The sequence below is a fragment of the Chiloscyllium plagiosum genome, chromosome 8 (genome assembly GCF_004010195.1).
Source record: "Chiloscyllium plagiosum isolate BGI_BamShark_2017 chromosome 8, ASM401019v2, whole genome shotgun sequence".
NCBI lineage: Eukaryota > Metazoa > Chordata > Chondrichthyes > Orectolobiformes > Hemiscylliidae > Chiloscyllium > Chiloscyllium plagiosum.
Window position 1 is genome coordinate 96,667,194 of NC_057717.1, and position 15,204 is coordinate 96,682,397.

Genomic DNA, 15,204 nt, shown 5'->3' on the forward strand with positions numbered 1-15,204 from the left:
TCAGTTCTGGTCACCACATTATAGGAAGGATGTGGAGACTTGGGAGTGGGGGCAGAAGAGGTGAATCAGGATGCTGCCTGGATGAGAGGGTATGAGCTATAAGGAGAGGCTGGAAAAACTCGGGTTGTGTTCCCTGGAGCGGCTGAGGGGAGACTTGATCGGAGTTCACCAAACGACGAGATGCATAGATATGGTAGATGGTCAGCATCTTTTGCCCAAAGTTGAAATTTCTAAAACTAGGGGGCATGCATTTAAGATCAGGGTAAGTTTCTTACACTAAGAGTGGTAGGAGTGTGGAATGCTCTGCCGGGGAGGTGGGGAATGCAGGTACAATAGGGGCATTTAAAAGGCTTGAACATGAATATGCAAGAAAATGGAGGGTTATGGACCAAGGGCAGGCGGAAGGGATTATGTTCAGCACAATACTCTGGGCCTATTCCTGTGCTGGAGAGTTCAATGTTCTAAACCAAGTGAATCTCCTCTGCACCCCGTCCAGTGCCAGTACATCCCTCCTCAAGTCAGGAGACCAAAACTGCACACAGTACCCCTGACACTGTGCTGTTAAGGTTCTACCGACAAAGGAATCGAGTGAAAACTGGACATTGGAGATTCCACGTCAGTGGGTTCAACACATGCCTACACAAAATGTGACCAGGCAGGTACATTGTCTCTGACTCAAGCTTGGGGGTCAATCATTTCTAAAAGAGAGCCGAAGACCATAATGCCACAGTGCTGAGTGTGAATCACACGGCCGGGGGAGGATGGTTGTGGAGAGGTCCCCTCTAGATGGAGCTGTGTGTGTGTGTGAAGGCTGTAGGGATACCTGAGCCGGCTGAAAAATGACGAGTTGAGCACAGCCCAGCCTCCAGCTTCCCAGTGTGAGTCAGCGCGGTACCTGGATCTGAGGGCAGGCAGCGGGGGGAACAACAGCGACGCAGGAATGGAATGAAATGGGAGCTTCTGATCCCACCACCAGCAGCGACTGCAAGTCCACCAAGGGCTGGCGCAACCGAGAGCAGAGCTAAGCGCAGATTCGGAATTGGACTCGCTCGGATTATCCTGACCGACCCAGCTCTGCGGATGGCCGCTGTTGATTCCTGCCATGGTAGATGTAGGTGAAATGAGGAAGACTTTCCTCGTCCCGGAGATCAAACCCCTGGACCAGTACGACTTCTTCAGAGCGAAGATTGCGGGAAGTCTATCCTGGCTCCTGGTCAAATCCTACGGATCAGGTACACGGTTCTGACAAAACCCAAGGTGTTGGGGAGGTGGAGGGGGGCAAGATTGGTTTTTGAAAAGAGAAAAAAAATATTTCTTTTCATCTGTTGTTGTGGCAATGCGCAACCGGAAGATGTTCTCATTTAATAAACCCCCCCCCAAAAATGCCCTAGTCTTTGGAACTTGTCCTGCAATTTTCAGCTCCAAAATGCAATGTATCCCACAGTCGGGGAGGGGAGGGGGGAAATCCCAATTTCTTTCTTTGATTTTCCTTCACCCTTTTTTTTTGAAAAAGTCATTAGTTTGTTTGTGGTCTGCGATTTTTTTCTCTCTCTCTTTCCCGTAAGTCAATATGTTAGAACCCTTTTTATCTCCCCCTCCCTTGATTTATGAGCCATTGTTAACGAGGGTTTTTGAATCAAACCAGACCAAGGCTTCAAAGCAGAGGGAAAAAAAACACTGGTTGTAAATATAAAACGGGCCCGAAACCGTGCCATTTCGCTATTCTTTATTGATCTAATGCACGGCCCATTAATTAAACTGGTTATGGGGATTAGGAAACAATTCTTAACTGGGCTTCAATTGTGTGTGTGTGTGGCTTCTCTCTCTCTCGGCAGTCGAGGTGTTGCCGAATGAAATGGCCGTTTCCCCCCTCCTCGAAGAAAAGACTTTACATTTAATTCCCTGTCAATGACGCCATTAAGGTCTTCCACTGATTTTTTTTCCCCTTAAAAGCAGGGTGAAATTGCAGAGGGGTGTGTGTGTGTGTGTTGTGGGGGGGAGAGAAACCAGGTCAGTTTCACCGCTGTAATTGACAGCTCTCCAGTCACGGGCGAGCGGCATCGTGCAATGGTTTCCTCACAGCCCACTGACGCTGAGGTGTGTGATTTTCAATGGACATTCAGTCTCACCTCCCCGTTTGACGGTTCCGGGTCCAACCCTGGGCTAGTTCTGACCGCGCCTGATATTGTGTTACTGCACTTTGACCGTGACTCTACCCAATTGTGTAACCAGAGGTGCGAGGTCACCGTGCCTTAACCCTTTCTCCGAGAGCTGCTTGTTTATTTTTGAGGCCTGGACATCTGCAACCATGTGTATTTTCATTCGCAAAGGGCAATAGTTGTCAGATCACGATTCTTTTTTTAAAAAAAAGAAATTAAATCCATACAATCAATGGTGGCTGGGACCATTCAGATGAGTTGAATCTCTTGGGAGGATCTGCACAGAGAGATTGTGTGAAATTTATAATTGACCTGGTTTGGGGGAGGTGGGGGATAGATTAAATCATTCAGTCATAGTCATACAGGTTTAGGATGAGAGGGGAAAGATTTAAAAGGGACCTAAGGGGTAACTTTTTCATGCAGAGGGTGGTACGTGTATGGAATGAGCTGCCAGAGGAAGTGGTAGAGGCTGGTACAATTAGTGTTTAAAAGACATCTGAATGGGGACATGAATAGGAAGGGTTTAGAGGGGTATGGGCCAAGTGCTGGCAAAAGGGACTAGGTTAGTTTAGGATATCTGGTCAGCATGGACAAGCTGGGCCGAAGGATCTGTTTCCATAGTGTACACCTGGGGTTCATTCCCTGTTTGGTTCTGATAATAAACCCACGTTCAAGATGGACCAAGGAAGGAGATGGTCAGTCTTTAGCTGACACCCAACCTTGGGTTGATTATAAAACCAAGATAACGCTGGAGAAACTCAGTAGGTCTGGTAGCATCTGTACATATAAACTGACATTTTCCTAGCTACCACCAGTTCTGAGCAAGAGTTGCTTGAGATTTCTCTCTCTACAGATGCTGCCTGGACCTGCTGAGTTTCTTCAGCATTTTCTGTTTGTTTCAGATTGCATCAATATTTTGCCTTATTTGAAAAAGGAAGGGGGGGGGTGTGGCCATGCTTGAAGCAACGGATGATTTGCGTTGTTGGTACAACAAATCAATTGGCCACATTGCAAATCAACTCAATAAGTGGCTCCTCCTGTTACTGAGTGACCCCACACAGGTTATGTGTCCTACATATCTAGCGCCAAACAAAGGCTGGTTTGCATTCTGATCCAGTGTATTAGTTTTCTGCTTTTACATGTTATAAGAGAGTTAATATTGAAAATGGTGTATCTTATTAAATGTCATGATCCTCAAAGGTTATTTTTTTTCAGTGACAATGTAACTTTTAAGAAGTTTTGGCTAAGATTATTGATGAGGGCTTCAGAAAAATCAATCCCCAATCTTAAAATGTTCACCAACTTAATGTTTCTATCTGAGAGATGGCACCTCTGAATAATGCAGTCAAAGCTGTTACTCCATTGCAGTCTTTTGTTTTCAAGCTTAGGAATATAGATTTGCATTGACGAGGAGAAGGGGACCAGCCCTGGCCCCTCAAACCTTTCCTTTTAATTGTGTCCAAGCCACAATGATAGAGGCTGCTGCCCATGTGTTCAAGCTTAGCCTTAACCAAGCCTGTGTGTTTGTATTTGATTTTTACCAGTCTTGACTGAGCCAGGGCTTAGTTTGCAGTCTGTAGCATGTGATCAGTGCGTCCCTGGAGCATCTGTGCTTGAAAGTTTCAGCAGCCTGTGGAACCTCCCAGCTGATTGGTGTTGAGCTTGAACAGCAGTAACTGGTTACCAGGAAGTATGAAATGAGGATGGGAGACTCTTCCAATGTCAGAACACACTTCATGGTGTAACTGGGTAGGCTTGATATTTAGGAGAAAGTGAGGACTGCAGATCAGAGCTGAAAAATGTGTTGCTGGAAAAGCGCAGCAGGTCAGGCAGCATCCAAGGAGCAGGAGAATTGGCGTTTCGGGCATTTCCCTCATTCCTGAAGGAAGGACATATGCCCGAAACGTCGATTCTCCTGCTCTTTGGATGCCTGATCTGCTGCCCTTTTCCAGCAACACATTTTTCAGGCTTGATGTTTAGGAAGGATGTGGTTAAATGCAATGAAGATACAGAAGGTACAGAAAAGACCTTTTATGTTGTGGTTTGATTTAAGGATTCTAGCCTGGTTCTTTAACTTCATCACTGTTTTGAATTTAGTTTTTTAAAAATATGTTAAATTATTTTTCAGGTCTCAAATGTGATTACTTTTTGATTTGCTTTATTGTAGTCACATGTACCTAAGCACAGGGAGAAGTTTTGTTTTATGAGCAGAGCAAATGCAAACATTTGAAACTTTACAACATGGTTGACCATGTAACTTCTGTCCCATTTCTCACTGTCTCCATTGACATAGTGGTCGGGTTTGAATACAGTAAGTAAGTGCAGTGAATTCAGTGAAGTCTCCTCCCACAAAAAATCATCAGAGACTTAATTGGTTCAGTCTCAAAGTTCAGGATCTGACCTGAGATGACCCCTGCTTTTTGTCTGAGATGCATCTACCCCATCTCTCCTTGAAATGGGAGGGGGAGAAAAGGGGGTTTGTGTGCTGTTTGATAAAATAATGCTTCGTCCTGCTTCACTGAGCCCTTTCTCACCACGTTATCCTTCAGTCCTGCCTCATTTCCATATTACAATCTGGTCTGGGCATTCATCTTTCGCGGTAAGAGCTGGGTCAGGTCACACTTCAGTAGTAGTGAACTTGACTGACATTCGCTGGCAGTACTGTCACCGAATCCCCCGCGATCAATGTCCTGGGGATGACCATTAACCAGGATGTGAACTGGACCAGCCCCACAAATAAAGCGGCTGCAAGTTGAGACTAGGAATTCTAAGGTGACTCCCCTCCTGACTCTGCCAAGCCTGTTCACTGTCTATAAGGCACAAGTCATGGTATGTTGGAGTATTCCCCACTTGCCTGGATGACTATGACACCAAACAACGTTGGGTTGCTTTGGCCTGGGCTAGCTTCCATTGATTGGTAACACTACTTCAACATTTACCTCCTTGACCATGAGCACAGAGAAGCAATATTGTGTACCTTGTAATAGTTGCACTGCAGTACCAAGGTTCCTCCAAAACTGTAACCTCTAGTGGGAGGGCAAGGGCAGCAAATGTGTAGGAAAAGAACTATCTACAAGTTCCCCAATTCACACGCATGATCGTGTTTTTGTTTGTTAGTTTGTTCACGTTGTATTAGTATTGCCCGTTAAGAATCAAACTTGTGGAGTCCCACGTAGGCCTGACTTCCTTCCCTAAAGGATGTTAGTGAGCCAGATGGGTTTTCTTTATGACAAGCAATAGTTACCATTAGACCAGCTATTTATTCCAGAGTTTTATTGAAGTAAAATTTCACCATTGTCCAGGGTGGGAGTCATTTTGCATCCTCTATGCATTAGCCTGGTTTTCTGTGTTACTAATTGAGTGACTTAACCCCCTATGCCACTGCCTCCCCTATTATATCACCCAGTTCTTCACTGTCACTTGGTCAAAGCCTGGAATGTCCTTCCTAATGGCTCCGTGGATGGCCCTACACACCAGGGACTGCAGTGGTTCAAGAAGACAGCTGGCCACTACCTTCTCCAGGGGCAATTAGGGATAGGCAACAAAAGTTGGCCCAGCCCTATGACACCCACAATCCAGAAATGAATCCAAAGCCTTTGTTTTTTGAGATGACAGCGAGGTTTGACCAGCACCAGGTTACAGTGTCTTTGAGTCTCTCTCATCTGAATAAACAGGTGCAGGCAAAAACAAAGCAGGATTATATTAGGGAAGCGCAGTCAATCCTGTTCCCATATAAGTTTCCAGAGAGCAAATGGGAAGGCTGTACAAATGGTCTTGATCATTAGGACAAAATGTTTTGCTTGTGTCTATTGCAAGCTGTTTTAATGTTAAAGAAAGAAGCCTGAGTACGTTTGACTAGTCTTTGGGTAGGGGCTGTGGTGGGATTTAGTGTTGAGGTCTAGACACAGATGCTCGTAAGACTTGTTTTTAATTTTAAAATATAATCGCCCGGGTCAGTGAGGACAGCTTTCCCTAAATCATTAGAGTTTTCTGGAACATGGAGACACTGTCAGTGTTGGTCTCCATTGGCTCTGTAGGTGGTAGGTATGAGAGAACTAGCTGAAGAGGAATATTATGGTGAAAGGGGTAATGGATCGTGGATGAAAAGCAGTTTTTGTTTAGATGATGTTTACAAGGACACATTACTGAAAATTCTCACTCTGTTTTTCAATCCCTCCATGGCCCAGCCTGTCTCTGTAGTATACTCCATCCCCATAATCCTGTGTCATCGGCCCTTTTCTAATTCTGGCCTATTGTGTAATCCCAATGCTAATTTCAGCACTGTTTAATGGATATGACATCAGCTGTCTGGGCATTAAGACTGTAAGAGGTCAGAGAATGAGTAGGACCATCAAGCCTGTAGTGCCTTTCAATGAGATCATGGCGAAACTGATGATCCTCAACTCCACTTCCCCACCTTTTCCCCTGTGATCCTCAATTCCCTTCCTGATTTGAAAATCTGTCTGTGTCAGCCTCGGACCCAGCCCTGACAGCTGTAAAGAGGTCCACAGATTCACCACCCTCTCGAAAGAAAAGTAATCCTCCTCAAAGTGCAGAACAATACAGCACAGGAACAGGCCGCATAGATGACGTTCCAATCCCCTACCCTCACTAATCATCTTTATCCCTTCCTCCTCAACTCCATTACATTTGTGAGGCAAGACCCACTCTGCACAAGGCAATGCTGCTTCTCCCTAATAAGTCAGCTCTGTCTTATCCCTCACACTGCGATAATATCATGCGGTCCCAGACTGTCCCAGGAGAAGACATCGAGCCGGTTGAGCCCCCTTAGAATCACCAAGATCTCTTGTTCTTCTAAACACCAATAAGTACTAGCTCAGCCTACTTCAGCCTTTCCTCTGCCTGCAATCAACCTAGTAATCTCTGCGCTCTCTCTCCAAAACCAGCATTCCTTTAAGAATGCACAGTGGCTCAGTGGTTAGCACTGCTGCCTCACAGCGCCAGCAACCCGGGTTCGATTCCAGCCTCGGGCGAACGTCTACGTGGAGTGTTCACGTTCTCCCTGTGTCTGCGTGGGTTTCCTCCCACAGTCGAAAGATGTGCAGGTTAGATGGGCTAGTCCTGGGAAATCCTGGGTTACAGAGAGAGGATAGCTGGATAGGACCCTCTTCAGAGGGTTGGCGTCGACCCGATGGGCTGAATAGCCTGCTTCCACACTGTAGGGATTCTACAATAAGGGTCCCACAATCCAGTTGTGGTCTTACTATATAGTTTTTAATAAGACTTCCTTACTTTTATACTTGATTCGATTGGAAATAAAGGACAGTGGATCCATTTGCCTTTCATATTACCTGATGAACATGGACATTAGCTTTTTCTAATGCATGCATTAGGACCTCCAAATCCCTCTGTGCTGCGGCTTCCTACAGTCTTTTCCCCCATTGAAATAATATTCAGCTCTTCTATTCTCCCTGCCAAAATGCATAACCTCTTACTTTCTTACATTCTATTCTACTGCCAAGTTTTTGCCCATTCACTTAACCTGTCTGTATCCCTCTGCGTCATCCCCACCACTGCCTTCCCATCTATTTTTGTAAACTTGGCAGTGGTACATTCGTTGCTGTCATCCAAATTCTCAATATTTTTGGTTATAGGTTAGTAAATTGACACTGCCTTCAACTGGACTCACCACACAAACACAGTGGCTACGAGAACCAGTCAGAGGCAAGGAATACTGCGGCGAGTTACTCACCTCTTCACTCTCAAAAGTCCCGAAATGAGAGCACCACCCCCTTCGAGTTCCCCTCCACTCTCCATCCCGACCAGGAAATGCATCACTGTTCCTTCAGTGTCGCTGGGTCAAAATCCTGGAATTCCCTCCTGAAGGGTATTGTGGGTTAACCCACAGCACATGGACTGCAGCGGTTCAAGAAGGCAGCTCACCCAACTTCTCAAGGGGCAACTAGGGACGGGTAATAAATGCTGGACCCAGCCAGCAAAGCTCAAATCCCACAAAAATGAACACTTTTTTTAGAAAGCACAACTGTGCCTTCTATTATTAAGTCAGCTCTCTCTTTGTGCCAGTACATTACCCCAATACCCTGGGCTGTTAGTTTGCTGACTAAACTTATGTGCAGCACCTTAGTTTAAAGTAAAGTTAGGGGCCTTAAGAAATATTGTTATTCTGTCCCTGTACCTTACTGCCTCTCAACCTCCTCTTTTAAGCCACCCATTTAAGAACTACCTCTACCGAAGCATTGACCATTTGAGCTAACATCTCCTGCTGTGGCTGAGTCTCATCCTTTGTTCTCTAGAGCTCCTGTGAAATCTGTGGGGTGCCTAATAAAGTTGTTGTTGTTGTGTAACAGAGTACTTTGCTTTCAAATAACATTTATGAAGCAAGAGCTACCAGCCTATTGAGTTGCCACCCAGGGTGGATAGTGCTGTTTAGAAGGCTTATGGTATGTTAGGTTTCATTCGTAGAGGGATTGAGTTCTGGAGCTGCAAAATCATGCTGTAACTATGCACTAGTGCAGCCACACTTGGAATATTGTGTGCAGTTCTGGTCCCCATATTTCGGAAAGGGTGTGGAAGCATTGGAAAAGGTGCAGAGGAGATTTACCTGGCTGTTGCCTGGTCTGGAGGGAAGGTCTGATGAGGAACGGCTGAGGGACTTGGGTCTGTTCTCATTGGAAAGAAGGCGGCTAAGAGGGGATATGATAGAGACATACAAGATTGTCAGTGGATTAGTTAGGGTAGATAGTGAAAGTCTTTTTCCTTGGATGATGACATCAGCATGTACAAGGGGGCATAACTACAAATTGAGGGGTGATAGATTTAAGACAGATGCCAGAGGCAGGTTCTTTATGCAGAGAATGCCCTACCTACTAATGTAGTTAACTCAGCCACATTAGGGAGATTTAAACAACCCTTGGGTAAGCACATGGATGGTGATGGGATAGTGTCGGGGGACAAGCTGAGAATAGTTCACAGGTCGGCGCAACATCAAGGGTCAAAGGGCCTGTTCTGTGCTGTATGGTTCTGTGTATGGAAGATAACCAGAAGAAATAGGACAGGCAGAGGCCTTTCAGCCCCTTGAATCTGCTCTGCCATTCGATAGGAGCGTGGCTGATCCCGACACACCTTGTGTCTACCTTCCTGCATTAATTCCCTCGTGGGAATGAACTTGGTGATTTTTGCGGAACTTCAGTAGCTTTTCTGTTCGATGTCTCACTACAATTAGTGAACTTACTGACTTGAGTGTGTCAACCTCTGTGGTCATTCATTACCATAACAGACATACCATTGTACCCTTTGGAAATAGTGGCCTTTTTGTTGTTGTTCCTCATTTTTAGCACATTGTGTTGCTAATGAACTCACTGTGATCCTGGTAAGTTGTTTGTTGTATTGACGATGTTGAGGATAAGAATGTAAGAACAATGGATGTACAGGATGTTGGTGAGGCCTCTTCTGCAGGTACTGTTCTGCTTTCACTGTTATAAGAAGTTAAAAATTGCAACGCCAGATTACAGTCCAACAGGTTTATTTGGAAGCACTAGCTTTTGGAGCGCCGTTCCTTCATCAGGCAGCATGAAGGAGGATGTCTCATACTTCCAAATAATCTGGTGTTTTGTGATTTTTTAACTTTGTATACCACCTCCTCCACATCATGTTATAAGAAGGACATAATTAAGCTGGAGTGGGTTCAGAATTCTGTGTTACGATCGAGCCCTCCACTATCACCTGATGCAGGAGCGACGCTCTGAAAGCTAGTGTGCTTCCAATATAACCTGGTGTTGTGTGATTTTTTAGGCAGGAAAGGAGGGTTTGCGTTAGAAGGAGAAGCTGGATAGACTGGGACTTTTCTCACTGGAGCTTTGAAAGCTGAGGGGTAACCTTTTTCTTGAGGTTTATAAAATCATGAGGGGCACAGATAAGGTGAATGGCGCATGTTTTTTTTTCCCCTAGGGTAGGGGATTTCAAGACGGTAGGGCATATTTTTGAGGTGAAGGGAGAAAGATTAAAAAATGAGGGGCATTTTTTTTTACACTACTATATGGATTGAACTTAGAGAAAATGGTGGGTGTGTGTACAGTTACAACATTTAAGAAATTTGGATAAGTACATAAGAAATGTTTGGAGGGACATGGGTCAAGCGCAGGCAGGTGGGACGAGTTTAGTTTGGGATTATGGTCAATATGGACTGGTTGGACGGAAGGGTCTGTTTCCAGACTCTCTGACTCTAGAATCCAGTGATCTAAGATGAATATATGGTAGGGTAATGGGTCTGGGTGGGATACTGTTTGGAGGGTTAGTGTGGACTTGTTGGGCCGAAGGGCCTGTTTCCACGCTGTTGGGAATCTAAACTAATCTAAACTAATCTTTGCCTGAATGCACTTTTTTTGGTAAAGCTTCTTGTCCTTTGTGTAGTAACGATAAAAGAGAGATTGAATAACAATGCTCCAAATCATAGAGGTTTGAGTGTGGAAATTAGGAGAAATTTTTTCTGGTCTAGGAGGGTTCGTAACTAGCTGTAATAAATTTGAGATAATTAGCAACGTAATAGGTGAGGAGATGAGGATTTGCTTTACATAAGAAATTATGATCTGGAATGCACCAAGGGAGGTGGAAGCAGATTGAGCAGTAATTCTCTAAGAAAATTGGACATACACCTGGAAAGGGAAGCTTCTGTAGGCACAGAGTGGAGCTCAGAGAGACGTGGGTCGGTTTTTTTTTATATATATTTGTTTTAAATCATGGTTCAGACATGAACCTGGACCTTCTGGCCCAGAGGTGGGGACACAGCTGGCACAGATATATTGGCTGTTCCACAGAAGGCAATGGCCGAGTGGTATTATCACTGGGCTGATAATCCAGAGACCCAGATCACGTTCTGCGGACCTGGGTTCGAATGCTGCCACGGCAAATGGAGGAATTTGAATTGAATAAAACAAGAAATGAGTCTAATGATGATCTCTGGTTCATGCAGGCACAAGGTGTTACTGTTAATCCCTGTCTTCTGTAATCCATTATTGTTTGTGCCTTTAATTCACAACTGACAGCTTCTTCTTCTGATTGAGTGAATAGATTAGATTCCCGACAGTGCGGAAACAGGTCCTTCGGCCCAACAAGTCCATACCGACCCTCTGAACAGCAACCCATCCAGACCCATTCCCCTACCGTATACATACTCCTGACGAATGGACTTAACACTATAGGCTACTTAGCCTGGCCAATCCATCCTAACCTGCACATCTTTGACTGTGGGAGGAAACTGGAGCACCCAGAGGAAACCCACGCAGACACGGTGAGAACGTGCAAACTCGACACAGACAGTAACCCAAGGTGGGAATTGAACCTGGGTCCCTGGCACTGTGAGGCAGCAGTGCTAACCACTGAGCCACCGTGATGCCCCTTTGGCACACAGGATAGGTGAGTAGCGATTGGTCTGCTTCAGTGAAATCGTTGCCTCACTTGTGCCAGTCATTCCATTGAGAGAAACAGCACGATCTTGGGCAAAAGGAATGTCAACCACGTGGACGTGTTTGTCGTCGGTGGATTTTGCCCACCATTTTCCTGTAACCTGATTTGGTTTTGAGTGTTTGGCATGTGGTATCAGTATTGCGATGCATTCCGAGAGCTGGGGCAGAGGGTGAGTGGAACCAAGAACTTGTGCTGTCCTTGACCATGATTGACTTTAAGACCATTATGCTGGAAAAGCCCTGCACAAGGCTGAGTTTGGGTTTGTAATGAGTTGGGGCAGTGATCCTACTGAGATGACTTAAACTAACTTCCTTCTCGCCTCTGCACCTCAAAATGATTGATTTGTTCGGGGTGGGTGAAATCATCTGGTGATTTCATTGCAGGTTTGTCAAGGACAAAGGTAGTTCCTTGAGTGGAGGAGATCCAAGAATTCCAATACGCTGGGAAATTTGAAAGATTAATAAAGAAAATCGACCAGGAAGGGTTTAATTGCTCCAAAGTGGATTTTGGGAATTGATCTGGATGTGATATGTTTTCATCACCATGCATTTCCATTTGAAGGATATTAACTGATCGTCCATTCAGTGTCAGTACTTCAGAAAGTAGTCAGGCTCCAATAATGATCATTCCCTTAAGATGTTGTGAAACTTGAAAGGGTTCAGAAAAGATTTACAAGGATGTTGCCAGGGTTGGAGGGTTTGAGCTATAGGGAGAGGCTGAACAGGCTGGGGCTGTTTTCCCTGGAGTGTCGGAGGCTGAGGGGTGACCTTTATAGAGGTTTACAAAATTGAGGGGCATGGATAGGCTAAAAGGCAAATCTTTTCCCTGGGGTGGGGGAGCTCAGAGCTAGAGGGCATAGGTTTAGGGTGAGAGGGGAAAGATATTAAAGAGACCTAAGAGGCAACTTTTCACGTGGAGAGTGGTACGTGTATGGAATGAGCTGTCAGAGGAAGTGGTGGAAGCTGGTATAATTACAACATTTAAAAGACGTCTGGATGGGTGCATGAATAGGAAGGGTTTGGAGGGATAGGGCCAGGTGCTGGCAGGTGGGACTAGAGTGGGTTGGGAATCTGGTCGACATGGACGGGTTGGACTGAAGGGTCTGTTTCCGTGCTGTACATCTCGATGACTCTATCTGATCGCTACTGTGACCAGTGGCTGTGTTGCCTGTAGTCAGATCTTTCCCCTCACTGGCAACTACAAAAGAAATTGTGGTGCTGTGGTACTGCTGCCACCTCTAGACCAGGAGCCCCAGGTTCAAGTCCCATCTGCTCCAGCGGTGTGTAATAGCATCTCTATACGGGCTGATTTAGAAAATACCTTCAATAAGAAGTTGTATTTTTAAAGGAACTTCAATGTGGCAAAAAAAACCCAAGGAGGTCCCTGAGTCATTATCAGAACAAAATTTAATTACAACTTCACTCCGTTTCCCTAGATCTGATTTTAATATCGTTCTTTAATATATTGAGGTCTGTAAAATGTGTGTGTGCTGCATCCGTTCCAGGAATAGTCTGTTCTTTTGGAATATTTCCGGCAGTTTGCGAGTTGTCAGAGTTGTCTCAGGTCTCCGTAATTCGACAGGTCTCCGTAATCCTGATTAATCAGTCTTGTTTAGTCTGCTCTGACCTGCTGAATGAGAATTAGACTTTACAGTTGGGCTTTGATTTGTTTTAATTAAGCTGTAGAATTCTGCTATGTAGATGTCCGATGGGCTAATTTTGCTTTCTGGGTAAATTCTTTATTTTTCCAATAACTTTGCACCTCCCTTTGCAAAAGCAATTATGAGCTGGGCTCCTGCCATAGGCTCAAAAGGGACTTGTATATCATTATTCTGTGTTAGGCAGTGCTTATGTATAAAAATAGATTGCTTCTAAACCCCCTTTCATTTAATGATTTTAAATTTACGCCTTCTAGCCGATGACGACCAGTGGAAATTGTTTGGCCTTGTCAAATCCCTTCACAATATCTATGTCTATATTCTGGTGAAAAAATCCCAGATTCAAGGGAAACACTTGAATGCATTCAATCCCTTATCAGAACATTATGTGACTGGTCGGCATGGCCATTTGAAATGCAATTGTAACACTGGGGAGAAAAACAAATTCTTCTACTATGAAGCTGCTGCTCTGTGGTTGACTTCCTCACCCCTCCACAACTGCTATCATTTTCTCCCTCCGTTTGACTTTACACAAGGTACTCTTCAGCCTGAGTTACATACGTCTTGTACTTGTGTGTAATTGCTGCTTGTGGATAAAGGAGCAGATGCATCATGAGAAGGGATTAAATCAGAACAGAAGGTCATTGGTGATTTTATTTTCAAATTAAGCCAGTAATCTTGATTTGAATGGCAATTGAACTAAACAGAGACTCTTTTTGCCCTTTGAGAAGGGCAGCGTTTGTTAAAAAAACTAAAGAGATTCTTGTCAACAAAACTCACTCCTTGATGCCCCTTCAAGTAGTGAGGCTATTCGTTCCAAAACAGACATCTCTTAAAAAAAAAAATGTGCATCTTCGACCTGACTGCAGACTGCAATCTTACGAAATGGCCTTGGTTTTTACCCAGAATGACTCTGTGTCGTTGTAGAGAGAGGCACTGTTAAATTTGTCATGAAGATCTGTTAGGATGTATTAATGAGAAATCTAGTCAGATTTTCGAGCTGCTTAAAGGTGAAAAGGTTATGTAGGGATCGTGGATCTCTTGGCAAAAGGACACCAGATGGGTTTTACATTACCTGGTACCCACTCAGTGAGCTGTTAATTTAATTTAAAAAATCAAATTTCCGATTTCACCATGGCCTTGAGAGTCAGGATTACTAGCCTATTTGGACCTTGCCAGCAACTCCCCAATTTGAATTCAATAAAAAGTTTGTCTGTTAGTGTCCCTATAACCAATACCAAACCTATCTGCTCATGAATTCCATTTAGGGAAAGAAATCTCCCATCTTTCAGAATGGTGACAGGACTCCCCATGTTCACTCTGTTTCTTTCTCTACAAATGTTGCCAAATCTGCTGAGTTCCCGTAGCAATCTTGGGTTTTTGTTGCAAATTTCCCATCCTTATCTGGTCAGGCCTCCTTTGTGACTCAAGACCCATTGACCAGCCCTATGGGCAATTAATGCTGGGCAATCAATCAACACCTTTTTTTTTCAAAACTATACTTTACATACAATAAATATTTTTATGAATATTCGTAGTCACAAATGCAATTCAGTTCTGTACGGTAACATATCAAGGAAACCAGCATTGGAGTTTGACTCTATCCAAAAGTATCCCTTACTTGAACTAGACTATATTTTCATATATTTGAGATATTGGGAGGGTCCAATAACTGAATGGACCTCAGACGTGGTCTTTCCCTGCTGTGCCTTGGCGGCAGCTGCCCCAAGCCTTTAGTTTATCCCTCGGTACATAGTCCTGTAACTTGGAATGTGCCAACACTCAATCAGGGTCAACTCCCTGCTCTGGAAGACCAACAAGTTTCAGGCAGACCAAGAGCACTTTTCACAGTGTCGATGGTCCTCCAGGTGCAGTCAATGTTTGTTTTGGTGTGTGACCTGGGGAACAGCCCATAGAGCACAGAGTCCCGCCTCACAGAGCTGC

At 44.6% G+C, this 15,204-nt stretch overlaps 1 protein-coding gene across 1 annotated transcript in view; it reads left to right on the forward strand.

The window, feature by feature from the left end:
* The first annotated feature begins 729 nt into the window (after nucleotides 1-729).
* The window catches only part of camsap3 (calmodulin regulated spectrin-associated protein family, member 3), a 207,499-nt gene continuing 193,024 nt past the window's right edge, over nucleotides 730-15,204 (forward strand). The window contains exon 1 of the mRNA XM_043695113.1: nucleotides 730-1,232. Coding sequence (XP_043551048.1) covers nucleotides 1,103-1,232 — 130 coding nt within the window. The 5' untranslated portion in view covers nucleotides 730-1,102. The remainder of the gene's footprint in view (nucleotides 1,233-15,204) is intronic.